The sequence below is a fragment of the Mustela putorius genome, unplaced genomic scaffold (assembly GCF_011764305.1).
Source record: "Mustela putorius furo isolate JIRA1106 unplaced genomic scaffold, ASM1176430v1.1 tig00000695_pilon_pilon_pilon, whole genome shotgun sequence".
Classification (NCBI taxonomy): domain Eukaryota; kingdom Metazoa; phylum Chordata; class Mammalia; order Carnivora; family Mustelidae; genus Mustela; species Mustela putorius.
Window position 1 is genome coordinate 5,260,027 of NW_025421447.1, and position 25,392 is coordinate 5,285,418.

The 25,392-nt window shown below is 61.7% G+C and overlaps 1 protein-coding gene across 3 annotated transcripts; it reads left to right on the top strand.

Moving 5' to 3' along the window:
- The first annotated feature begins 996 nt into the window (after positions 1-996).
- SLC13A5 (solute carrier family 13 member 5) lies at positions 997-24,841 on the top strand. 3 transcript variants are annotated; one of them, XR_200044.3, is made up of 13 exons: positions 1,021-1,274; positions 5,723-5,851; positions 6,114-6,250; positions 8,221-8,408; positions 9,225-9,393; positions 10,407-10,529; positions 12,597-12,812; positions 13,609-13,709; positions 14,573-14,691; positions 16,752-16,913; positions 19,771-19,908; positions 20,659-20,937; positions 21,283-24,841. XR_200044.3 is itself a non-coding variant. In XM_004760496.3 (12 exons), the coding sequence occupies exons 1-12, from the start codon at positions 1,173-1,175 to the stop codon at positions 20,788-20,790; spliced, it is 1,716 nt and encodes a 571-aa protein (XP_004760553.1). In that variant the 5' UTR covers positions 1,021-1,172; the 3' UTR covers positions 20,791-24,841. The 3 variants fall into 3 exon arrangements, 1 of the variants encoding a protein (XP_004760553.1); XR_006607629.1 differs by lacking the exons at positions 20,659-20,937; positions 21,283-24,841 and adding an exon at positions 17,076-17,642 and having other exon boundaries at positions 997-1,274; positions 19,771-19,910; XM_004760496.3 differs by having other exon boundaries at positions 20,659-24,841.
- The last annotated feature ends 551 nt before the right edge of the window (positions 24,842-25,392 follow it).

Here is a 25,392-nt window from a genome sequence, read left to right on the forward strand (position 1 = left end):
TGTCCCCACGCACAACCAGGCTGGGAAAGGCTGGGAAAGCAGGGGTCTGGGGCTCCAGCACCAGGGCTGTGACAACTAAGGAGCAGCCTGGGGTTCAGTCACAAGCTGGGCAAGGCCCCCCAACACAGAGCTGCAGAATGAGACAGACAGGGAGGGAAGAAGAAAGTGACAGACGAGGTGTTGTCTGCATCCTGGCCCCAGACGGGAGCTGGGACAGAACAGGAGCCCAGTACCTGTTTGCAGTTCGCTGGCGGAAGGCATGAACCCATGAGGCTCTCGGGGGCAGCCTGGTCAAGACCCTTCCTCTGCGGACCCCGCTTGCCTCTGGAACCGGCAGTAGCAGCGTGGGGCAGGCGGGCGTGGCAGGCCGCTGGTGTCCGCTGGAGGGCGGAAGGCGCTCAGCCCGCCGCGGGGGACCACCGCCTGGCCACCTCTGCGATCACTGGAGAGCGCGCGGGATGAACCGGGAAGGAGAGGGCGCGCGGGGGACAAGGGGTCCAGTGCCCAGAGCAGCGCACCGCACCGACGCGCTGGGAAGCCTGGGGTGACCAGGGAGTGCAGTGCCTGCAGCAAAGAGGGCGCGGGGCGCAGTGGTAGTCTCTGCCAGAGACCCCTCCGCGGTGGTAGTCTCTGCCGGAGACCCCTCCGCGGTGGTAGTCTCTGCCGGAGACCCCTCCGCGGTGGTAGTCTCTGCCGGAGACCCCTCCGGCTGCGGGAGGTGGGGCGGGAGCAGCAGGGGGAAAGCAGGGGAAAAGGCTGGGGGGACTTTCCGAATGGGACCGCGGATGGGGCGCTCGCCAAAGCCCGACAAAGAACGGCCCATCACCCCCTGGTCCCGCATCCCCGGGCGCGCCTCTGTCCAGGGGTGCGCAGAGAAGGCTCGGAGCGCCGGGACGTGCCAGGGCTCAGGACGCTCCTGGAGCGCGGGTTGGAGGGGCTGAAGTCCGCAGGCGCCTCCCGCTGCCGCGGGGTGGGGGAGGTGGGGGCAGGCGCGCCCCAGCGACCCCGCAGGATGGCCCCGCCCCGTGGCCGCAGGGAGGCCACACGGGGTGGAGGCGGAGTTGGCACTGCCCCCCTAATCCGCGCGGACTGCGGCCCCTTCTTAAGCGCGCGGAGCCTCTCCCGGAGCCTCTCCCCTCACTCGCCGCTCCCAACGATCTCCCTCCCGCGCTATGGCCTCCGTGCTGAGCTATGTTTCCAAGTTCAAGTCCTTCCTGATCTTGTTCCTCACCCCGATACTGCTGCTGCCACTCGTCATTCTGATGCCCGCCAAGGTCAGTTGCATCTCCGCCTGGACCCTGGGTGCCTACTCCGGATCCCTGAGCTGGAGCGCCTAGCAGCCTGCACTCGGCAGCTCCGGGTGCCAGATGGGAGGTGCCAGCGAAGAATTTCCAGGGGAGCGGAGGGGGGGGGCTCACTGAACTTGGGGTTCACAGATCCCAGGGCACCCGGTGAGCACTGGAACCTAGAAGTTAGCACAGAGCTTGGCCACACAGCCCATCCATAGGCTCAGCCCCTGGCTCCAATCTCCAGACTGGACCACCGTCTCCCTCCCCTCTACCCCAAATGTCACCTGTGCCCACAGAGAGGCTGGGCGCCTGTCTTTCCCTCAAGCTCTCTCCTGGCTCTCCCTTTAGCAAGTGAGGACTTCTCAGCTGTAGGTGGCTTCCCAGGTTAGTCAAGGAACCATACAGAAAGATCATCTCCTGAGGTCCTGAGGGCTGTCCCTTCCACTCCCTGGCCCACTCCGGAGCCTCAGTTTCCCCATCCATGATCTACATTTCTTCCCAGCCCCCAAGCCCTGGAAGGCACAGCGGAGTTCAAATCCTCTCCCAGCTGAAAGGCAGATCGAGTTGGCCTTCTCGGGCCACGGCCTGCAGGGGCCGGGCAGGAGGCAGACGCGTTCCCAGGCTTGCGCCTTGGGTGGCACGACCCAGGACTGCAGGGGAAGCCGTGTCCCTCACCCGGCTGCCCAGCGCTCCCGGGAGGGAGGCCGAGGATGAATGGCCTTGGCCGCAGGGCGGGGGCGGGGCCGGGAGCCCAGGCCTCGTTGGGCTGCGCCGGGCTTCAGCCCGCTTGGCAGAGGCCCGAGCCCTTTGAAGCCTTTTGTGGCTGCTGGCTGCTCCTTCCTCCTTCCCTCTTTCAGCGCCTTCTCTCTGAGCCCAGACAGGAAGCCTCTGGCAACCCCCCCCACCTCCGGCAACCCCCCCCCACACCCGGCAGGTTTGAGAAACAGAGGAGCTCTTGAGGGGACGCTCGGCGGGCAGTCCTGCGGGAGGGGGAGCTGGGAGGGGGCAGGGGTGTCAGGAAGCCCACCTGCGTGAGAACCGTGCTTCCCCCATTCACCCTCCACCCTGCGCTTTCTGGGCCTTGGTGTTCTCTTCTGTGCAATGGGCAAAGAGGTGTGGGTGCCAGAATCTGGGTGCCAGAAGTGATAATGCGGCCTCCTAGGATGGGGAAGGGAGGCTGGGAGGGCCCTGGTGGAGCCAGGGACAGCAGGTCTAGCTGTGGGCCCCTCCCTGCCGCCGAGCAGCCCTGTTTCCCTGTGGGAAAGGACGGTCTCAGGCAGGAGAGCTGGTCTGAGTTCTCCTGGCAGGGAGTGCTGTTCCCTGGGATCACGATGGTGGCTTGGCAGACCTTCCTGCATGGCTGGGACCCCACTCCCGCCCTTGAACACGCACCCCTCTAAATACCCGTGCACATGCATGCAGGTGGGTCCTGAGCTGGGACCCTCACCTCAGGGTGTGTGTGCGGGTCAGGAACCTGCCCTGGGAATGAGGAGCAGGCCAGGGGCGGTGAGACGGAGTTGGAGGACGGGGAGTCGTTCAGTGGTGGCCGTCAGGTGCTTCCCTCTGTGTGGCTGCACCACTGTGTCTTGTGTTCTCGGCTCTGTGCCTTTTGTTGGGGTCACTACCAAAGAGCCCCACCTACACCCCCACGGCCGGCTGCACCGTTGTGCGAGGAAACCCAGAGGTACCCGGCATGGGGCAGGGCTTCCGGGAAGCCAGCGGGCTCTTGGCAGTGTGGGCGGCACGGACCAACCGACAGGGGGTGGGGGGCAGGGGCTCCCAGTGTGGCCACCCCCTGCTGGGGCGCCCCCCCTTCTTTCCCCTCCCCTCCCACCTCTCCTCTTACCGCACCTTGCTCCCTGGCTGGCTTCGTCCCTGCTTCACTTATCCTGCCTTTTCTCTGGGTCTTTTCTTAAAAAGATCACTCTTCAATAAGATAGACAATGCATTCACCATATTGCTCGTTTTATTAAAATTATTTTAAAATCCTCATTTTCAAGGTCCGTGAAGTATAGAGTAAAAATGAAAATGCCTGCAAATGCCCTAACTCACACCCGCACACAGACAGGCTCCCTCAGCCACATTTTCTTGAAGGACCGGGTCCTGGACACTTGCTTGTTAATAATTACATAAATAATGAGCCACGGTTTTATTTGGTTGTGCACTGAAGGTATAGCTGTTGTTCGGTGCTAGATGCCGGATCCTCCCCGTAAACCCCATGCCCGCCTCCCTCTAGGCCCTAAGCGCCCTTCTAGACACATTCCTAGCTGCCTAAGTGGGGCGCCTCCAGGAACCACGCCATGAAAACTGGTGACACGTGCCACCATTTCTGAGTTTAGAGGGTAAAGGTCACCACACCCTTTCGGTACACGATGTGTCAACGGGAGCTCATGAGGGAGCAAGGCAGGAGGGGGCTGGGGCGGATAGTCGGGGGAGTAAAGTCTGGAGTCGCTTTGTATAGTCGCAGCTGGAGAAGGTTGTCCTGGTGTGACTCGTGGGGCAGGGGCCAGGGGCCGGCACCCAGCCCTGCTCCGGCCGCCCCCGCCCCCTGCAGAACCATCAGTGACGGGATGTCAGGTGTGGACACGGGGCAGGTGCGCTGGGCGCTCCTGGGAGGCTGAAGCAGAGTTTCAGGCCGGTGCTGCGTGCCCAGGACAGAGTGAAGCCGGCACCACGGGTTCTCGATGGTTGTTCACTGTTGGGTGTTGTGCTGGGTGGGGGCCAGGCAAGGGCGGCCCTCAGGGTGGGAACTGCTGGGGGCACAGAGCCAGGCTGTGGGGGTGGGGAGGAGGAAGGCACCCCGGGAGAAACGCGGAGCCCACTTCCGGCGCTCCCTCCAGTTCAGGGGCTGTGTGCACCAAAGCGCTTGTGACTGAGAACCCAGCCTCTGGACCCACCACAAGGTGTGGGAACTCAGGTGCCAGTGGGCGGGGTGGACAGGTCTGCATACACCCGCTCCTAGCAGAGGGTCTTCCAAGTCATGCTGAGGCATTTGGGGTTGGTCCTGAGAGCAACAGAGGCCTCATGTCCTTCAGAACAGATCTGTAGATTGAAAGAGGGAAGCACGCGGTGCTGGATGTGGGGAGGTCAGATTGGGAGGTCCCAGGTGCGACGTGTGGCGGGCGTGGTGGAGATGTGAGGGGAAGGTGCTGGAGAGTCGGAGGTAGGAGCTGTGGCTGTTGGCAGCTGATCTGGCCACGAGGCTGGGAGGAGGGAGAAGCCAGTCTGGGTGGGCACTGATGCTGCCATTGAACACGCTGGGGTTCTGGGGAGATGGGGACATCATCCACGTCCCCAGAGGCAATGACTCAGGACCAAAGAATTTACATCACGAACCCAAAGTCCCAAAGCTAGCAAGGGGCCAGCTGCGGGCTCACACAGGGACCGGTTCTGCCTCATGGCAAAGCCAAGGTCCCAGTATCTCCGTGGCCAGAGGGTAGGGAGAGGCAGCTTACCCAAGACTGAACGCCAGCGGGAGAGCACCAGGCCTTTGTGAGGAGAGATGCTCATGAGAACACACGGCACCATCCTCATCCTCTCTGCTCTCCCTGTTGTAACAAGCAATAACCCTGGAGACACGGGGCCGGCAGTTTCTGAATGAGCCAGTTTGCAGGGACTCGGGGCAGCCTCTGGAGAAGGAAATAGGGTAGAAGTGGGAGCTGGAGCTTTGTGGACACCCCTCAACATAGGTGAGCAGAGAAGCTGGGGGATCCCAGCCCCCCACCCAGGGACGGCAGAGAAGGCCACTAGCTCCCCTGCGGGAGACCAGAGGGGAAGGAGAAGCCCCTGTCCAATCTGGAGTGTTTGCAGCTGTGAGGATGGTCAGGTGTTGTTAGAGACCATGCAGATCTGCCGGGACTTAGGCTGCATCTCAGACCTGCTAGGCTCGCAGCACACCTGCTCCGGCAGGCCTCACGGCGGTGCCCGGGACCCTCACGTTAGCCTACAGTGGTGCCTAAGACTCCACGCCGGGGGGAGACCTGACGGAGAGGGACAAAGGGAGGGCTGTGTGGGTGCTGTTGGCCCAGAGGGTGCCCAGCCACCCAGAGCCACGGGGACACTGAGTCCACACGGAGAGCCCAGGGAAAGATGCAAACTCAGCATCCTAAGCATGACTCCTACGGGTGCATAACGGCTTCTGCTCCCGGTAGGGTGGGAGAAGTGCCAGGGGGGCCATCGGAAGTGTGGGAGCTCGGGACTGATCTCTTCCCTCTCCTCTCCTGCTCTCTCCGGGGAGGCGCAAGGGCTGGCCGAGCACCTCGGCAGGAAGGCAGGGGCAGGAGGCCCTTGTCTGTGGGTCCTGGGGCTCCTCGGGGTCTGAGCCACGGATGGTCCCTCTGATGTTGCCACTGCCCACGGCCGTGCCCCCACCCCAGCACACTGCGGTGGGAAGGGGGATGCCAGCTGGCGAGGTCTCAGGGCCGTCTCCTCAGTTTGTCAGGTGTGCCTACGTCATCATCCTCATGGCTGTCTACTGGTGCACCGAGGTCATCCCTCTGGCAGTCACCTCCCTCATGCCTGCCTTCCTCTTCCCGCTCTTGAAGATTCTGGACTCCAAGCAGGTGAGCAGTCCCGGGGGTCTTCCTGTGTCCCCGCCACGGGGCACCCTCCAAGCCCCTTTCGGAACTGCCTGGGCCACGGGGGAACCCGTCCATCCAGCACGGACACAGAACATGTGACCTCCCCTCCCCGCTCCAAGTGGCCTCTGGAGTCGGCACCAGATTTGGGGTCGGCACCTTGTGTGGGGTCGGCATCTGGTTGGCGTATCCGTCTTGGGGACTGGGGGCCCAGGGCTGCCCTGACCAGCCCCGTGCTGCCCCCCAGGTGTGTGTCCAGTACATGAAGGACACAAACATGCTGTTCCTGGGTGGCCTCATCATAGCGGTGGCTGTGGAGCGCTGGAACCTGCACAAAAGGATAGCCCTGCGGACACTCCTCTGGGTGGGGACCAAGCCTGCACAGTGAGCACCCTTCTCTCTCTGGCCCCGGAGACTGGGCAGGGGCTGTGTGGCTCAGTCCCCATCACCCACAGGCCAGCCCTGGCCATGGGCTTCCCTGGGCGTGGCAGGCAGGTGGCCCCCTGGATGAGCACGTGACTGTCTTAGCTGGGGGACCAGAGAGGCAAGTGAGCACCGTGGCTGAGGGCTCTTTGACTGCAGGGGAGACTCTGGGGGCGGGGCTGCATGTTCCACAGGAAACAAGGCGGGCAGAGGCTGGATCAAGCCCTGCCTGAAACCCCTAGGAGTTTTGTGGGGAAAGCAGGAAAGGGGTGTCTCAGCAATTCAGCTCAGAGGAAACAGAAAGGTCATCCCCCCAAAGCTGGTGTGTGTATGCAACACCCCCCACCCCGCAAAGAAGCCATTGCCTCACCTTCCTCCACATCACTCATGACTCTGCAAGACCTCCCCTGCCCACCACAGGCCACTTCCAGCTAGCCCATGGAGTCCATTGGGGCCCAAGCAGGGCCCCAAGCAGACGGAGCACTTTACCCGGGTGGGTAGTGCTGTCCCTGCCATCCTGTTCTGGAGCGGAGGAAGGGAGGGGCTGAATAACCTGCTGGTGGCCACATGGGGCCAGACCGGCTGGTCTCAGCCTTGCCCCTCTCACTGGGGACTCGGACTGCACCTTTCTTTGTGGGCAGTATGCGCCCTGGTGATGGCGTGTCCCCAGCTGGTCCTTGGGAGGCAGCAGGGGTGACTTCACCAACTATCCCTCCCGGAATGGCCATGTGCTGGGGCCTGTGCCGCTGGGCTGGGCCGGGAGCACATGCACGTCGTGGCCCTTCTGGCGGACCATGGCCAGAGCCCCCGGGTGGAGGGCTTGTGACTCCCTGATCTGTTACACTCCGTGGCCTCGGACCACGAATGGTTTACAGGCGCGGATAAAGAACCATTGCGAGTTCTAGAGACTCAAGAGCTTAGGGGCATCGGTGTTCTCCTCCTCGGGGTCTGTGATGTCGCCTCTCTGTCAGGGTGGGCCTCGTTCTGGAGAGCCGCTCACACTCGGCTCCGAATCCAGGAGCGTCGCACGTGCTGCTCTGCTCCTTCTGCCTCAGCCCCTCTCGTGACCTCAGCTCGAGCCGTCCTGGGGGTGGGGGGGCATTGTAGTTGAGCCCCCGGGGGGCCGTGAAGTGCTGTGTCATTCATTCACGAAAACTCAGGCTTTCCTCCTGGCCTGGGTCCCAGCCTTTGATCTCATGGGTCCGTGAGGTGCAGTGCGCAGCCCTGGACCCCTTCCAGGCCGACTGGTGATCTTGGGCCCCTGTGGGCACAGAGACCACGGAGCAGAATCAGGCCCTTCCCCAGCTCACGGCTGAAGGAGGGAGCGGATGTGGAATCAGTTCCTCCCTCCGAGGAAGGTGCAGGCAGGTGTGCTCAGCCCTAACTGCTGTGCACTGGGAGGGGGCCTCGGAGAAAGGGTTCCTGTCTGAAGGCCACGGGGAGTTCATGTCTCGTGGGTGACTGAGGTGGACCCTGGGGGAGATGAGGTGTTACAAGTGAAGGGAGCATGTTTCTGAACAGTTGGTGGACCCCGTCTCCTGCCACAGGGAGGGGGCAAAGTGCGTGCCGGGAGGGGGGGGTCACCCCGGAGGGAAGTCCTGCTTCCCCAGGCCTCTCCCATGGCTCCCCGACCCGCACTGGGGACAGCTCTCCCTTGCCAGATGGGAGCTCCTTACAGCTGTGACCGGGTCTCCGTTCTCTCAGTGCCCAGTGGCCAGCTGAGGACATCAGTGATGTTTGTAGGGGTGAGGTGGGGTGGGGGCGAGGCCCCATGCTGTGCTCCCGTTCCCCCACGATCCAGTCTTGAGCTGGCGCTGCCCCAGGCATCCCCACAGGGGTCCCAGCCACCCCCTTCCCCCCCGTGGCTCCCTGGGGGCTGCGGGCAGAGGGGCTGGGACTCTCTGGCGTTCCTCCCTGCCTCTCCTCTGCAGGCTGATGCTGGGCTTCATGGGCGTCACAGCCTTTCTGTCCATGTGGATCAGCAACACGGCCGCCACAGCCATGATGGTGCCCATCGTGGAGGCCATGCTGCAGCAGATGGAGGCCACCACCGCCGCCGCCGAGGCCGCCCTGGGAGCCCTGGAGCTGGCAGACAAGGGCAAGGCGGGCACGCTGCCAGGTGGGTCCCTGGCCCGCGCGATGCACACCCACACGGGCGGCTGTCCTGTCCGCTGCCTTTCACAGGAGAAACGCTCAGGAAATGCTGCTTCTGTGAGTTTTAGGAACGTGACTATTGCATAAAAGTCAGAGCTCGGGGTCGAGCTTACGGCAAGACCCCTGTGTGGTTTCTGCCAACGGCCAGAACCTGAGCTGTCACCGGATTGATCATGGGGACCCTCCAGTGAGGGTGCCCCTCACCCCTGCTCCCGTTGGGGCGCCCTCTGCTTGCCACTCCCGCAGGAGTCAAGGGGGGCCCCACGCTGGCGTCCCGACGAGGCCCCAAGCTCAGGGAGGTCAGAGAGCGCCTCTTTGTTTCCCGCCACATTCACACCCCATCCCCGGGGCTGTGCTCAGCACGGAGACGCAGTGGGCTGGGGACCGTGCAGCCCAGCAGGCCAGGTCCAGAGGCTCCTGGCACAGCTATCTGACTTGGGGGTGCCTCAGCCAGACACCGAGGGCGCGGTGGGGGGACAGGGCTTGCTGGGGGAGAGGGCCTGTGAGGTGGATCTGGACCCCTCCCCCCAGCCCCCGGTGGAGGGGCGAGTGGGAACAGGGACAGGGTGGTGGGAGGGGAGGGCGTGGGTCTGCGTGGCTGGATGTGTGGGGAGCCTGGCTGGCCAGAGAAGGAGGCGGGCACACAGTGCACAGTGTGGGTGCTGGGGGTTGATCCGCGGGGCTCCCGGCAGGCTGGCCTTTCCCAGCCTCAGGCTGGGGCAGGGTCGGGAACTGGAGCTGGGGGCCTGCACCGCCTCAGCCCACAGTGTACCCCCCACAGGGAGTCAAGTGACCTTCGAAGGCCCCCCCGAGGGCCGGCAGGCTAACGGCGACAGGAGGAGCTTGTGCAAGGCCATGACTCTGTGCGTGTGCTACGCGGCCAGCATCGGGGGCACTGCCACGCTGACGGGCACGGGACCCAACATGGTGCTTCTAGGCCAGATGCACGAGTGAGTCGTGAGCATGCCTTCAGCGGACGTGAGGAGGGCCTGGGGCGGGGGCACCCCCATCTTTCTCTCCTGCTGCGGGCCTGCACCTGCCCAGGACCCCACAGACTGCTGGCCTTCTGCTGGGGCCGGGGGTGAGGGCGAGTCCTGTCTTGCTTCGCCGACGCTCGCTTCGAGAGGGAATGTGCACCCAGCACGGAGCTGACGTCTTGGGAGATGAACGCATGGGCCACACGATGGTCCTGTGAACAGTGCTGCCCTGTGGTGTCAGCGATGGGCTAGGGGTCAGGTTACATGCTGCCTCCGCGTGCCCTTGGGGGCCCCAGGTGGATCACAGGGCCCATCTGCGCCTTCCCCCCACCACAGAGTGGCACAGACCGTGGGCAGGCGGGACTGGGATCACGGGGAGGCCAGCCCCGTCCATGGACAGCAGCTGATGTGGGGTCCTAGGCAGGTGGCATGAGGGTTCCCACGCAGAGGAGAGCCCTGGACCAGGACAAGGCAGGCGGGCCACTGGGCAGTGGGAAGGAGCCCGGCCCGCAGACACTTGAGGTCTAACACGCAGGCGGTTTGGATCTTGAGAGCTCTTGCTGTAATGATAGCCTACGGTTCGCCCTGACGTCCTCCAGGGCAGCATGGGGAAGGCTGTGTCTGCTTCCGTGCCTGCTGGCCAGGCCAAGGGACCTGCCCCTGGAGCTGGAGGGAAGGGCCTGCCGTGCGGGGACCTTCCGCCAGCCCCAGGGAAGGGACCCCCACCCCGTCCCGGCCCAGGGAGCTCTGGAGACACCCTCTCTCCCACACAGAGCGGGCTCTGAGGCGTCCGGGAGCCCTGAAGCTCTTGCCCCATTTCCGTGAGCACAAGGGGTGTTATTTTGGGATAGACGGGCCCTGACTCAGGCGGGGCACCCAGTGGGGTCTAGCCCCGCAGGCGGGGTGGTGGGCCGCTCCCCAGGCCTGTCCTGAGTGTGGCGGGGCCCCGCTGTGGAAGAGGGACCAGCGTCTCTCTCTCCATTCAGGCTGTTCCCCGCCAGCAAAGACCTGGTGAACTTCGCCTCTTGGTTCGGGTTTGCCTTCCCCAACATGCTGTTGATGCTGCTGCTGGCCTGGCTGTGGATCCAGTGCATGTACATGAGGCTGAGGTGAGTGCGCCCCACCCCCCACGCCCCTGCAGGGAGCCCCGCCCCAGCCCTGGCCCCAGGCCACGCCTCCAGGCTCCTGCCATCCCTCTCCACCCACTGTCCTTCTCCCTACCTTCCCGCCTTCCCACCGCCCAGCTGCAGGGCCGGCTCCGATGTGGGTCCCCCCCGCAGGGACACTGTGCCACCCCAGCTCCATTTAGGACGAGCTGCTCACTCAGTCCCCGGGCTTCCCTCCAGCCAGTGCTGGTGCCAGCCTTCCTGGGACCCCAGGTCCTCCAGCAGCTGCAGCGGACCCTCTCTGTCCCTGCACCCAGTCTGGCTCCCGGCCCCTGGGGGAACGTGGGGGGGGGGGTGGATCAAAGCAGCTACGGAGATGCTCATCCCCTTTGCAAACCCACACCCGGTGGCCTGTGCCCATCAGTCCCCTCGGGGGCCCCCAGCTCAGGACCTCATCTGGACCTCATCACCTGTTGAAAGTCTCACCTCCTGATGCCGTCACACTGGGGGGTCAGGATTTCAACCTGTGACCATGGGGGACACAGTTTCATCCTGAAATGTCCCCTCTTGGGGAGACGGAGGCCTGCCGCCCTCGACTGCCGCGAGGCCCACTGAGCTCCCTGCAGAGACTCAAGGCCACTGGGTACGACCAGCCTCCAAGAGTCTTGCCATCAGGAGACCCAGCTGTGGCCTCTGGTGTGGTCTCTGCTGACCTTCTGATGGGGGAGCCCGCCTGCGGCCACGGTCAGCCGGCCACCCCAGCTCAGGGTCCGTTGCTGACCCAATGCAGACCATGGTCGAGGGGGTAGCCCCCAGGACGCCTGGAACAAGGGGAGAAGCGACGGATGGTCCTGGGCGCAGGCCACGCCTGCCACATCCTGGGCCCCCGTGACCCCTGCCGCCAGGCCTTGTAGAGGCAGCACTTTGCCTCAGCGGTGGGGGGCGCCTTTTCTGTCACGCTCACTTGGGTCCCTCATCTGGGCAACGTCAAGGTGGCTGCCTCCAGCCTCGTCCAGGAAAACTACCTCCTGAGCTCACAGATGGCCTCGGAGGCCACATGGGGCCACAGGATCACGGGCCCCCAAGGACTAATGGGATGTTACCGCAGGCCTGCACCCAGCTTTGCTGATGGGCTGGACCCCTGCCCTCCTGTGAAGTCTGCCCCAGGGCCCAGGAGGGACTGCCACGGGGACAATTCTCTTGGCTTTCAGGCAGCCTGGGGCTGCACAACCCCGTAGGCCTGCACCCTGGGCACGGATGGCCCTGGTCAGCTCCTCCTCATGGCCAGGGCACCCTCAGCACCTGTCCACGGACCCCTCTCCCTCCCTATCCCTCATGCCAGCTCCCCCGGGAGGTCCCGCTGGGCGCCCCAGGCAGGCTGTGGGTGGCTGTGGCCTCTGGTTTCCAGGGACCCCCCAAGAACAGAGCCAACTGACACCTGTGCCCCCTCTAACCACGAGCTCCCACCCTGCTTCTCCTTGGCCCTGGCCCTTAGACCCGTCCTCGTTCTCTGTGTCCTCATGAGCCTCCCCACAGCCCCCTCGATGGGGCCTGGCATCTCAGCCCCAGGGCCCCTCTGGGACCACCCCCGGGTGAGGAAGACGCCCGCCACAGCTGGCTCCAGAATGTTCCCCGTCCATCCCCCAAATGGCAGAAGCCGCTGGTTCCCAGGTGACCAGGCGGCTGCCACATCCCCCTTACCGGGGCAGCCCCAACTCTGCCTATTTCTGACTCCTCCCACCCCTCCCACAGCCCCTTGGCCTCCACCGTCCTGAGACCCCATCCAGCCTGGCCGCCCACCTGTGCCCTCCGACCGCTGCGGAAGGCCCTGTCGTTCAAGAGTCCCCTGGGCCATGCGCTGGGCACACGTCACAGAGCCTGCCCCCACTGGGTTCTGCGGGGCAGGGCTGGCAGGGGATGGAAGTAGGCCTGGGGCAGGGGCTCGCTCGAGGCTGCACCGTGTGCCTTCCGCCACGTCCTGCTGCCCAGCGTCTGGCCATCCACCTGACCGGCCGGCCTGCCCTGAGCCACCCAGCCTGCCTCACGGGTTTCTCATCCCTGCATCTTTAGTTTCAAGAAGTCCTGGGGCTGCGGGCTGGAGAGCAGGAACCATGAGAAGGCCGCTTACGAGGTGCTGCGGGAAGAGTACAGGAAGCTGGGGCCCTTCTCCTTCGCCGAGGCCAACGTCCTGCTCTGCTTCGTCCTGCTGGTCGGCCTGTGGTTCTCCCGGGACCCCGGCTTCATGCCCGGCTGGATGTCGCTGGCCTGGGAGGAGGGCAAGACGAAGTAAGTCGCGGGCTCCCTCACCCCCGGTGAGTTCTGCCCCCGGTGAGTTCTGCCCCTCGATTTCTCCACCCCAGCCCTCACGACAGGCCTGCAGATGGGTCCCTGTGGCCAGGCAGGGTGGCCTGGCTGTGACAGGGAGAGATTTGCTCAGCCAGGAGTTCTGGCTTTCAAAGCTCTGCTCTGCCATCTGTCCTCCCTCTGAAGACAGACGGGGTCTCAGGGCCAGGGAAGCAAGAGGGGAGAGGGACAGCCAGGACGGTGGGAGCTGAGGGGCCTTGGAGGGCTGGGAGGGGCCGAGGAGGCAGAAACAGGTGGACGTCAGGCCGGGCCTCTGCAGAGACCTGGCAGGGAGGGCGTGTGCACCTTCCCTCCAGGCTGAGCTGTCCTGTGGTCAGAAGGAAGCAAGGTTCCCGGACAGGCGGGCCGTGTGGGCGGGGGTTCCCGATGTTGCATGTGCAGCCCAGGAAGGTCTGCTGGGGTTGGCAGCCGGGCCCTGGCAGGTGCCCTGGGGAGCACAGGATTCCAGGCTGTCTGATAAGAACCAGTCACCGTGCTCTTCCCGGGAGTCACACGGACCGAGAGGGCAGTGAGCTGCATGGGGTCACCCCACCGGAGGCAGAGCCGGGCCAAGATGAGGCTGTTCTGGCTTCCAGCCGTGGTTCTGTCTGTGCGGCTCTCCTGCTGCTGGCCCTCGAGGCCCAGTCCGCGCACACAGTGCACCTGTGTACGCAGAGCAGGTTTCCTGGGTGGCAGCCCTGAAGTCGGCCAGGGACGTCCTGTGTGCTGTTCCCTATAGGTATGTGTCTGACGCCACTGCGGCCACTTTCGTGGCCACCTTGCTGTTTGTCATGCCTTCGCAGAAGCCCCAGTTCAGCTTCCGCGGCCAGACCGAGGAGGGTAAGGCTCTGTCCTGCCTGACGCTCATCAGGGTGGGGCCCCGAGGGAGGGCACCGCCGAGGCAGAGAGGCCTGGCCGAGGCTACTTGGGGGGGGTGGGTTTGTCAGCCCCTCCCCAGGGACTGTCCTGTGCAAACCCTCTTCTCCTATGCTCTTTACATGTCAGAAATCTTATTGGTGTTACAACAGGAACAGAAGAATGTTTCCGATTTCCCTCAAAGCCATCAGTGTATTTCGGTTTCTCCCTTCCGGTCTTTGCTAGGATGCGTGTGTAGACATGGCTGTGATTCACATACACACACACACACACACACACACACACACACACAGCTCGAATTCTGGTTTTCTGTCCTGTAGGTTTTTATGTTTTTACGCTGGGAACATGTCCTGTTAAAGACACAGCCTCTAACTTTATTTTCTCTAATAACAGCATCGTTTGAGGGGCTGTGCTGTTCTCCTCTTACAAAACATTGTGATTGTTTTTAATTTTTTACAATTAGAAATGAGTGTTTTCATGTATGTAGCTTTTTCTTTCAGGGTGTTTCCTTAGAATAAATTTCCAGGAGCAATGTTGCCGTAAGAATATATATGTCTTAACGGCTCTTAAGTGTGTCGCCGAATGGCTTTTCAGAAAGATTTTGCCAGTTTCTATGCCCACGGGAGTGTGTGACATTTCTACCACATCTTTACCAGCAATGGGTGTTGTGATTATTGTGGGGTTTAGCTGATTTCTGGATAGGAGAGTGTGCTGTTGTGCTCATGGGCTGTGATTTCCCTTGAGTAGATCTCTTGTTTCCTAATGCAGCTCTGGGTCGTGTGTGTGTGTGTGTGTGTGTGTGTGTGTGTTTTATGGTTTCTCCTCAGAAAGGAAAGCTCCGTTTTACCCCCCTGCGCTGCTGACCTGGAAGGTGATCCAGGAGAAAGTGCCCTGGGGCATCGTGTTGTTGCTGGGGGGCGGCTTTGCCCTGGCCAAAGGATGTGAGGTGAGCCTCTGCTGCAGGCTGCACGGCCCTCTTGTGCCAGAGGGTGTCGGGAACTCACACCCTGGTGCTGTGGGCGCTGGCTCTACATCTGTCTGCTCCAGAGAGCCGCAGGTGTCTTGAGGACAGGGACCCTCTTGTCACCAAGGAGTGGATGACTGGATGGATGGGTCGGTGGATGGATGGACGGACCTGCATAGAGAAAGTGCTCTGAGCAGTCTCAGCGGTGGGAGAATAAGTGGTCAGGGCATGCCAGCTAAGAGTGGCGGAGGGCGCTGTGAGGTCTCCTCTGGGGTTTGGCGACAGTGACCCGTGTCTCTTCCACTCGCTGAACTCTTTGATCGCATGGCTGACATTTAAACATGTTTTCTCTCAGGCGCCTGGGGGGCTCAGTCGATTGAGTCTCTGCCTTTGGCTCAGGTCATGATCCCGGGGTCTTTGCATTGAGCCCTGCATGGGGCCCCTGCTTGGTGAGGAGTCTGCTTCCCCCTCTCCTTCTGTGATCTCTCTCATTCTCTCTTAAGTAAACAAATAAAATCTTTTTAAAAAAACAAGCATTTTTTTCTCTATCTAAAAAAAATTTTCTTGGGGCGCCTGGGTGGCTAAGTGGGTTAAGCCTCTGCCTTCGGCTCAGGTCATGATCCCAGGGTCTTGGGATCGAACCCCACATCGGGCTCTCTACCTGGGGGGGAGCCTGCTTCCCACCCCCGTCTCTCTCTGCTTGCCTCTCTGCCTACTTGTGATCTCTCTCTCTTTCTCTGTCAAATAGATAAATAAAATCTTTTAAAAAAATAAATAAAAGTTTCTCTACCTAGGTCTAGAGCAGCATAGAAGGGGAGGGACATCACCAAATAGAACTTTCTCACTTCCCTCCTTCCTCAATATAAAAGAAGTGAGGTAGAGAGAGAGATGAGCCCCCTTGGTGCTGTATCCCCCGTCCATCCTGGTACCCATCCTTCCATTGGTGGATCCGTCATTCCACCCATCCTTCTGTCTGTCCATCCATCTGACCCACCCTCCATCCATTTGTCCGTCCGCTTGTCCATCCATCCACCCACCCAGAAGTCAAAGGTCAGAGACAGGCGGGGCCCATCTGTTTCTGCCGTTCCTTCAGCAGCCAGGGGGAGCCCAGTGACCGACAGAGCATGAGTATGTCCTTGATGAATAAATCTGTCTGTCTGGTCACCTCTCCATCCAGTCGTCCACCCGTCCATCGCCATTCACTCACTCACTCACCCGTTCACCGAGCATCCCTGTCATGTCCGTGTGACATCGGGCCTGGGAACGGTGGATGCGGTTGATCGTGCTCCCGCTGGGAGGCCTTTGTGGCCTGCAGAGCGGCCATATCCGGAGAGCATGTCAGGAAGACGGACACCAGGGCGAGGAGGGGGCGTAGGGTGCCTCCCTCAGGAGCCGCGGGGGACATGGCTGGTGTGGCTTGGAGAAGCCGCCGGGCTGAGAGCCAAGATAAGGGCCTGGGGACTGTGCTCAGCGGGCAGCCACCAACGGGTGGAGGCCAGTGACTCGGTCAGACCCGCACGGTCGGATCTCCTCCCTGGCGTGCAGTGGGGGCCCAGGCAGGGAGGGGCTAAGCGAGGTCAAGTCCATGGTCAGCACCTCCGTCTGACCCCGTCTCAGCACTGGACTCCCTGAGCCATGCGCTCCTTCCTCCAAATCCTCAGTTCCTGGCTCAGATCCCTTTCTTGAGCCCAAGAGCTATACAGGGGCTGAGAGGTGCTGAGCCGCTCTGGGTGACTGGGGGCTGTGTGACAATCAGAGAAAGGGGGGCAGGGCCCTCAGGGCGGCAGCCGGCTCCCCCGGGTTGGACAGCAGGTGGGTGGGAAGCCCCGGGGAGTAGACCCTGGGCCGGAAAGCAGGAATTCAGGCCGGGGCGTGTTGAGCGTGACTCTGGGCCAACACCGAGTTCGTGGACTGACTGAGCTGGAAACAGCCCTAGGAGAGAGCGGTGAGGGATGGAGTCAGAAGTGCGGGAGGGGCTGAGCTCCCCAAGGAAGGGCCGGGGTCGCTCCCAGCCCTCAGTGACTGCTCTCCCTGCTTCCCAGGCCTCGGGGCTGTCTGAGTGGATGGGGAAGCAGATGGAGCCCTTGCGCTCTGTGCCCCCCGCAGCCGTCACCTTGATCCTGTCCCTGCTTGTCGCTGTGTTCACTGAGTGCACAAGCAACGTGGCCACCACCACCCTGTTCCTGCCCATCTTTGCCTCCATGGTAAGTGACCTGCTGGGGAGATGACCCTTAGCCGTTGTGTCGCAGGAAGCCGTCAACCTGTGAGCATCTCCTGGGCCCCCAGAGGGACAGTGAGATGGGGGCCAGAGCCCCGCCACGCTTCGAGGTCCTTCTTTGTACCCTCCATGCTCACCAACGTGCCAGGCAAGAACCAGGCCCTCCAGGATCATGTGTAAATGCGGCTGGTTATGTCTTAAGCTGAGGAGACAGGATCTGCAGCAAGGACGGGTGGGGTATGTGGCTCGGGGCGCACGGACGGGCAGCTGAGCGGGGCCGCTGTTGGCTGGAGCCCACCGGGAGGAAGTCCCGGGAACACGGTCTTGGGGATGGTGGGAGGCAGAGGACTTTCAGGGAAGATGCAGGAACCCAGGGCGCTGGGCCCAGAGGGAGTGGGTGGCGTGGAGGGGACCCGAGGGCCAGGCTGGAGTTCTGTGTGTCGGAGCTGGGGTCGGGGAGAAGCATGGCTTAGAGGAGGAACTTCTCCTTCTGCCCCTCGCTGCCCGTGGGTTCCGGCCTCAGGGTGGGGCAGCGGGAGCCCAGGGCTGGGCTCGGAGGACCCGAGGGGCCCTCAAATGTGGCCCCTCAGTTCCCACCTGCGCTTGGGGCCACGGAAGACCTCTGTGGGCAGCGGCATGAGCCCGGGAGAGGCCATGGTTGCTGCTGCGGAGTCGGGAGCTAGACTCACAGACATCTCAGCTCAGCATCGAACCGGTAGGTGCCCACTCGGCCGCCCCACGTCCACAAGAACGGAAGGAAAACCCAGCGGTTTTCTGGTCCCATTCTGAGTGGAGGGGAGAGTGGTGCGGCGCCCCCTCCCCAGCAGTGTGGCCTCCCCCGCACCCCGGGAAAGGCCAGGTGTGGTCCCGTCCAGCCCAGAGCCAGACCAATCGTGGTTTGCACCTGAGGGCGCACCCAGGCCCTTTGAAAATAGGCTCCTCTAGAACCAGAGTCCACGGTGGCCCCGTGAGGCCCCAGAGCTTCTCCTTGGCCTCCACCTGCAGGAGAGGGGCAGGTGGTGACCCCCGACCCCAGCCACGTCACAGGGGCGCATGGGAGGCATATGCCATGAGGGGCCCTGGCCCTCATGGCATATGAGGGGGTCAGGAGCGAGACCGGGCCCTGTCCAGGCCTCTCAGCCCCTCCCAGTGGGCATGAGCCTGGGTGTGGCCTTTCCCAAGACCTGTTTACGGCAGGACCCATAACCTGAAGCCGCTCCTGTCCTTGGACTACACAGTTTCATGTCTGGGGACGTAGCTCAGGGAGCTCGTCAGAGGGGCTTATAGACCTTCAAGACAGAGCGGCACATCCCAGACCCGCTAGGAACACGGTGTCATAGCCGCAGGGGATGGGCGAGAGGAGACGGAGTCACATGCTGTGACACCGTCAAGCATTGGGGGAAGTCACGGTTTTGAAGGGTATTTAAAGTTGAAAACATCGTGCACACATGGATAATAAATGCCCATAACCCCAGAGGGGGCAGACCCTGATCCTCCAGCCTCCCTGCCTAGGGACGACTTCGATTATTACTCTTTCTTTAAGATTTTATTTATATATTTGACAGACAGAGATCACAAGTAGGCAGAGAAGCAGGCAGAGTGAGGGGGAGGCAAACTCCCCGCTGAGCAGAGAGCCCGATGCGGGGCTCGATTCCAGGACCCTGATAACATGACCTGAGCTGAAGGCAGAGGCTTAATCCACTGAGCCACCCAGGCATCTTCAATTATTAGTTTCTTAGGTATCTTTCTGGTTGTATTACACACGCCCTCACACACACACGCGCACGCACGCACACACACACACACACACACACACACACATTGTTTTTAGACAAACGGCACTGTTGTATCATCCCATTTTGCATCTTCACTCTGTTTTCCTCCAACCCCTCTCCGGCATCTTCCTGTCTAGCAGGACAGTCACGGCCGCGAGCCGCTACTCGTCTACAACCGTTTTATTGAACCACCGGCGTCCGAGGCGCCGGGCACATGGGTCTGTCTCCCGAGTGTTTTGCTGCTAGAATGTCGCACGTGTGTCTGTCCTTGTGTGCGTGTACATCTGCACGATGGATTGTGAATTTTGATAGAAATCGGAACATAGCAATTACTTCATTCATTCATTCAACAGATACTTAATGAATGTCAGCTGTGCACTAGGGGTTGTGAGATGTGGATGAATTTTAAGCTGCAGAATAAAAACAGATGGATACCCAATTCCATATGCAAAACGACCCCCTGTGTGTGTAAGAACAACGTACATCCACAGGCAAGAAGATCTGGGCCTTCTAGGTCTGGAAAAGGACAGACAGACAGGCGCACACGTGGGCTGCGGGAACGGCCCAAGGCTGAGCGCCCAGCATGGTCTCCAGCACGTAGCGGGTGGCCAGGAGACAGATGCTGAACGAATGAGCAGGGTCAGAAAGGCCTCCCTGGAGGGCGCCTGGGTGGCTCAGTGGGTTAAGCCTCTGCCTTCGGCTCAGGTCATGTTCTCAGGGTCTTGGGATTGAGCCCCGCATCGGTCTGTCTGCTCAACGGGGAGCCTGCTTCCCTCTCTCTCTACCTGCCTCTCTGCCTACTTGTGATCTCTGTCTGTCAAGTAAATAAATAAAATCTTTAAAAAGAAAGAAAGAAAGAAAGGCCTCCCTGGGAGGCGGCTCTGAGTTCAGCCTTTAGAGTCCAGCACGATTGTCGTCCAGACCCGTGGCAAAGGGCAGAGGGGCCAGAGGGACAAAGGGCCCGGGGCTGGGAATGCACACAGGGTGTTTGGGGACCGCATTTCAGAAGAGGCCCTGGGAGCCTTTGCCCTGTCCGTCTGCGACCCACAGTGCTGTGTTTCTCCCCAGTCCCGTACCATCGGCCTCAACCCGCTCTACGTCATGCTGCCCTGCACACTGAGCGCATCCTTTGCCTTCATGCTGCCTGTGGCCACCCCGCCCAACGCCATCGTGTTTGCCTACGGACACCTCAAGGTTTCGGACATGGTAATGCAGCCCTGCCGTCGCTCCCATCCGTGGGGATGCTCCGTCGTGAGGGGCGGGTGCCCCCTTTACCAACGGCGCGTGCTGCCGTGCGACGTGCTGGTCCCATGGCCTTCGCTGGCCTTTATCAGCGTCTTCGCTCCTCTTTGGAAATGATCTCAAGTATCGTAGACTGTTTTGTCTCCCAGAGCTGAGAGCTGGGTTCTGGGAGCTCCCAAGCCCTCACCGAGCCCTTGGGAGGGGTAAGGGGGGCTGTCCCACAGGGCCAGGAAGGGCTTTGCAAACTAGCAAGAACGCGCGACACTCATCGGGAGGGGCATGGGTGAGGTGCAGGAGCAGGGAGGGGGACGCAGAGACCACCGCCTGGGAGCAGGTACCGTCTTGGTCTTGGGGACGGTTGCAGACGGAGGAGGACCCCCCCACACTTTGGCTGTGGCTGTGATAGGAAGGGGAGGCCGGAAGTGGAGGGTTAGTTACTGTAGAGCTTCTGCTGGGGGCCTTGGGCCACCTCCCTGGGGCTGTTTCCCAGTGCTCACCTGGGCAGGAGGACCCACCTGTCCCACCTATTTCCTGGAGGCTCTGAGCAGCACCTGCCGCCCCTCCTGGTTCTGTCTGGGGATGGGGTGAGCGCGGAGCACGGCCCCAGGACAGGACCCCCTCCTCCAAGGGCTCTGGCTCCCAGTGTCCCGTCGCCGTCGTTCTGACCACCCGGCCCACCCAGTGGGTGCTGATGCTGACCCTGCTTTTCCTCAGGTGAAAACAGGACTCATGATGAACGTAATTGGAGTCCTCTGCGTGTTTCTGGCGGTGAACACCTGGGGACGGGTCATTTTTGACTTGGATCATTTCCCTGACTGGGCTAATGTGACCAACATTGAGACCTAGGGACAGACGCACGGCACGGCCTGGCCCACCGCCCCGCCCTCCTGAGGACCCCCCCGCGCCTTCCAGCACATCTTGCAGCAGAGCCCTGGGGCTCCCTCCCCAGAGTGACCCGGCGACGCCCACACCCCCACGGAGACCGCGCCAAGGGTCGGTTCCTCCTCCAGGCCCAGGTTCAGAGCTGGGGAGGGGCAGCTGCTGGGAGGAAGGGGAGGGATTCGCCGGAGACTCGGGGGGCGTCTGTGTTTCCCTGGGGACCTGCATCACTTCTGGGGCAGGTGGGCTCCCGAGGAGCTAGGACGCAGGCTGCCAGCTGGCCCCAAGCTGGGCTCTGGTGTCCACTCGCGCGGTCCAGGGTCCTCAAGGGGAAGATCAGATCCCAGCTTGGGAAGCGAGAGGTGGGCCACCTGTAGCTGACCTTGTGCTGCCTCCGGGCGGCTCTCCTGCTCCTGGAAAGGATGACCCCAGCTAGGGACACAATGTCTGGAATTCCAGAGCCTCCTGGAGTCGTGGGGACACGGTGCCACCACCGAAGGACGAGGAATTTGGACTGAGAACTTCTGGCCGCTGCCCACAGCACGTGGCTGGCTGACCTGCTTCCCTCCTCCCTCGGTCCCTCTCAGTGGACATCTGGGCCCCTTCGCTGTCCTTCCTGCACACCCTTTGTCGTCTGGGCCAACGGACGCTCAGACCCCCTGGCTGGGGTCCTCCAGTGCACCTGTTCCTCCCGAGGGCTCAGCCTCTCTGGCCACCCCACACAGCTGGGGTCACACTCCAAGTCTGGGCGGCAGTGGCTCCTTTGGGGCCACCAGTGGGTATCTGGGTCCTCTCTCACCTGCTGGCTCAGAGTGGACGCCGCTGATCCCTGTGGGGAGCAGGGGCCCATCGGAGCATGTTCGGGCAGAGCACGGGCGTCCCTTGGCTGACTGGCCTCAGCAGCCAGGCCCGGTGACAGCAGAGCTCACAGAGAACAAGCTGTGCCGGTGGCCCTGAGCAGACAGCACCTGCAGTGGCCAGGGCAAAGCTTGCCGAGTGGCCACGGGGACCCCCAACCGTGACAAGACACACGCCCACCCCCACCTGTCAACCTCCTTTCCTTTGTGGAGGAGAAGCAGGCACGAGAGCACATTAGGCTCCTCGATGGCGTTGGTCAGGGCCGGGGAAGTTGGGGAGTCAGGAACTCAAGGAACACTCTCGAGGACCCGGGACGTCTCTGGCTCCCGGGGTGGGTCGTACCCCACGGCCCCATGTGTCTTCCCCCAGGAGGGCCACCAGCTCTGGCTTTCCGCGGGGGCAGGTGCCTGGGCGAACCCTGGCTCACCGCTCACTCCTGTCCCTGGCGCCCCCGCTGGCTTTCTCCCTGGGTCCTTGCAGCGGCCCCTGAGATGGGCCTGCGTCATCCTCCGAGGACACGGAGGCTCCGAGGGGCCGAATCACACGTCCAGAGTTGCACACGGAGTGAGCGGCTGCACGGCTCTAACCGGACCTTCCACCCTCCCGTCCGCTGCTCCTCAGCCTGCCCGCTCCGGGAACAGTGACGCACAAGCTGCTTCCTGAGGTGGGCTTGGGACTGCCGGGGGCGTCCAGCTGGAGAGAGCGCGGCGGTGGCTACCCGTCCCCTCCAAGGCCAGCCGGCCGGCCCACTCCTGCTGTTCACGGTGGAGAGCGCCCTGAGGACCTGCGCTGGCTGCCGGTCCAGCACTGCGACGTTGGCTGACCTGGGACGTGGGGCTTCCCCGGCCGGCAGCGAGCTGGCTGGGGGCTTCTGTGGAGGAGACCCTCAGGCTGAGGACTGACCACAGGCTGTTGACGCACAACTTCTGACGCCAGAGCCGCTCTGACCTTCGGGGACGGTCAGGACGGTGGCGGTGACGGCCGCCTGAGCCACGCGGGCGTTCAGCGTCGCCGGGACAGGGAGTCGGAGGGACACGGCCGCTGGGGCCACTGGGCTCCTTCGCACTCCATGCCTTCATGGCCACATGCCGGCCTCGTGCCACACATGCGTGGGCACCGCATGCAGGAGGAAGGGGCATGACAGGGCCCGGGGCATCTTCCTTTTTTGTCGGGACAGCACCTTCTCAGGAGGCCGGCAGTTGGCCCTCCGTGTGTCACCGGCCCCACGCGGGCGTGGACAAAGGGTAAACCGAGCATGGAGCACAGTCCATGTATCACAAGACTGGTCAGGACTCGTCTCCTGGGCTCAGGGAATGGGCCTGTGTTTCCTTAAATTGGTAATTTCCACCCACCACAAAATCCGGGTTCTGGCAGGAGAACAGTGGGGGTGCTGTTGGGTTGGGGATGAACAGGGTCTGGCATTCTGGCCCTTTCAAGGGCTGCCCTCACTCCAGGCCCATCTCTGGGCTTCAGTTTCCAGCAGGAAGGGGCCTCTGTCTGGGGCGACTGCAACCTGGGGAGGGCTTGGCCTGGAGTGCTGTACTGGGGCCACCCCCCACCCCGGTCTCTGCCGTTTGCTGGAAGTCCTCTCAGACCTCTTCCCCATCAACATTTTGCCTCTTACGTTTTGTGAAGAGGCTCTGCCCCATACCCCGCGTCCTCTCTTCCTGGCGCCCGGATCAGACTCTGGGCCCAAGGTTCGCCGAGCACAGTCCTGACCAGGACCGTGATCTGACCTGGGACGCCTTGCAAAGGTCCTCATCTGGGACCCCGGAACTGGGGTGTTTCCCTGTCCCGCGGATCCGAGACCTTCCTTGGGGGAAGGAGGGGTCCCTCCTCCCACCACCCCTCACACGCTGTCGCCACAAACAGACGGTGAGATGGCTGCTCCGGGTCCCAAGCGGGGAAGGAGCTCAGCGGTACTGCCAGTCCTCAGAACGGCCACGGCCACGTCCTTGCTCATAGAAACAGACCAAGTGTGGGACCGTCTGGTTTAAAGCTGCACTAGGTGGTCCTCTTCTTGGCTCCGACCTGTCTTCTAGAGTCTCCTTCCTTCTGGTCCCACAGCCTCTTAAAAGCTGTGTCTCCCAACCCACCAGGGAAGCTCCTTTTCAAAATGAAAATAAATGGATTCCTCCAAGGTCGTCATCCACACACATTCGCTGTCAGGGGCTGAAGCCCTGGCCCTCGGGGGTTCGGCTCTCTCTCCCTCGATGTCCAGATTCAGGAGGCAGGCTCTTGCTTCCCTTGTCTGAGGGTCTGAATGCCCCGTCCCCCCTCAGAGTCGCAGGCTGCCCCTGGCTGGCCGCTGCCCCTGGCTGGCCGCTGTCCCGCATGGAGCACGGCCTGCTTCCAGCTCTCGGGCGTCAAGAAGTCCCAGAATTCCGTCTCAGAATGCTGTTATCCAACCGGGAAAGCTGGGCTAGTGTTTGTCTTTAAAAAATTAACATCAAACCCATCCAAGAAAGCCCCCAGTGCAAAACAGGGTTGAGAGGGGCCCCTCCCACACAGACCTTGAGGCCTCCAGCCGCCCCCATCTGGGAGGGAGTTTGCCGACAGCGTCGTCCGCGTCCTCCCAGAAACGTCCGGATCCACAAGCTTCTGCTTCTCCGTCTCCCCGGGAGCCTTCGCACATGGCGTCTCTCCTCGTTTCCACCCTTCCCCTTAATTTATTTGGAGATCATTCCATTTCAGGACACATTAATCGTGACTGGTTTATCTTTTCATCCAATAGTTGACTTGTTTTAAATCGATGTAACATGAATTTTGGGGACTTGCTCGGATCTTGAGCAGAACGTTCAGTGTTTCAGGCACCTGTATGCACCTTGTAAGCGACAACCACCACCACCTCCCCCCAGTCCCTTCTCCCTCCCCTTCCAGAACCCCACCCCTCCCCCCAGGCCACCCCTATTTCCGGATGCCTGTCACCACAGGCTCCATTTGCTCCCTGAACTTCCTATAGATGGAACTGTAACGTACATCCTGGCTCATGTCGGATGTATTTGCTGCACAAAATGTTCCCAATAATCATTCCTTTGTGATTGTTGCCGAGGGCCACTCTGTGGTGTGAATCAGCCGCAGTGTGTCCACTGTCCTCGGGTGGACTTTTGGGGTGTTCCAGCTTGGGGCTACCGTGAATAAAGCTGTTAAACTCTCTGCACGAGGCTGTTTGCAGATGTGTGTTTCCATTTCTTGCGAGTGTGTGGCCGGGAGTAAACCCCAGCCTCCTTGGAAGCTGCATCGTGACCATGGTGTTCCATCGTGAGCCCAGCTGAGAAACAAGTCCCCTGCGGACCGGCATCCGGGCCACGGCCAGTGTTTCCCTAACACCGTGGCAGATGGGTCCGTACTTACAGCTTCGTGAACTTATGTGGGGAGAGCACTTTTCAGAAAAGCAGGCTGGATGGAAGGCTGGTGCAGATACTCCCCAGTTGCTTTCCAAAGAGGCCGCGCCGGTATTTACTCCCCAAGCTGTCCCTGAACTCTGTGTATGATCAGGCTTCTCGGTCTTTACCAATCTGACCCTTGAAGGATACCATCTCATGATTTTCACCCTATTTCTTTAAATGACATACAGCAAGTAACATCAAAAAAATTTTCACGTATTTATAACCCGTTTGTGTCTCTTTTTTTGGTGAAGCCCCTTTTCCCCATTTATTTTTTGAGAGTTTTTAAAAAGGCCTTTTCTTATTCATTTGTAAGAACTCTTTA

Coding starts and splice junctions, on each gene's coding strand:
- SLC13A5 (XM_004760496.3), top strand. CDS start 1,173: ATGGCCTCCGTGCTGAGCTATGTTTCCAAGTTCAAGTCCTTCCTGATC. Junction 1,275..5,722: donor TCATTCTGATGCCCGCCAAG/GTCAGTTGCATC, acceptor CCGTCTCCTCAG/TTTGTCAGGTGTGCCTACGT. Junction 8,409..9,224: donor CAAGGCGGGCACGCTGCCAG/GTGGGTCCCTGG, acceptor TACCCCCCACAG/GGAGTCAAGTGACCTTCGAA.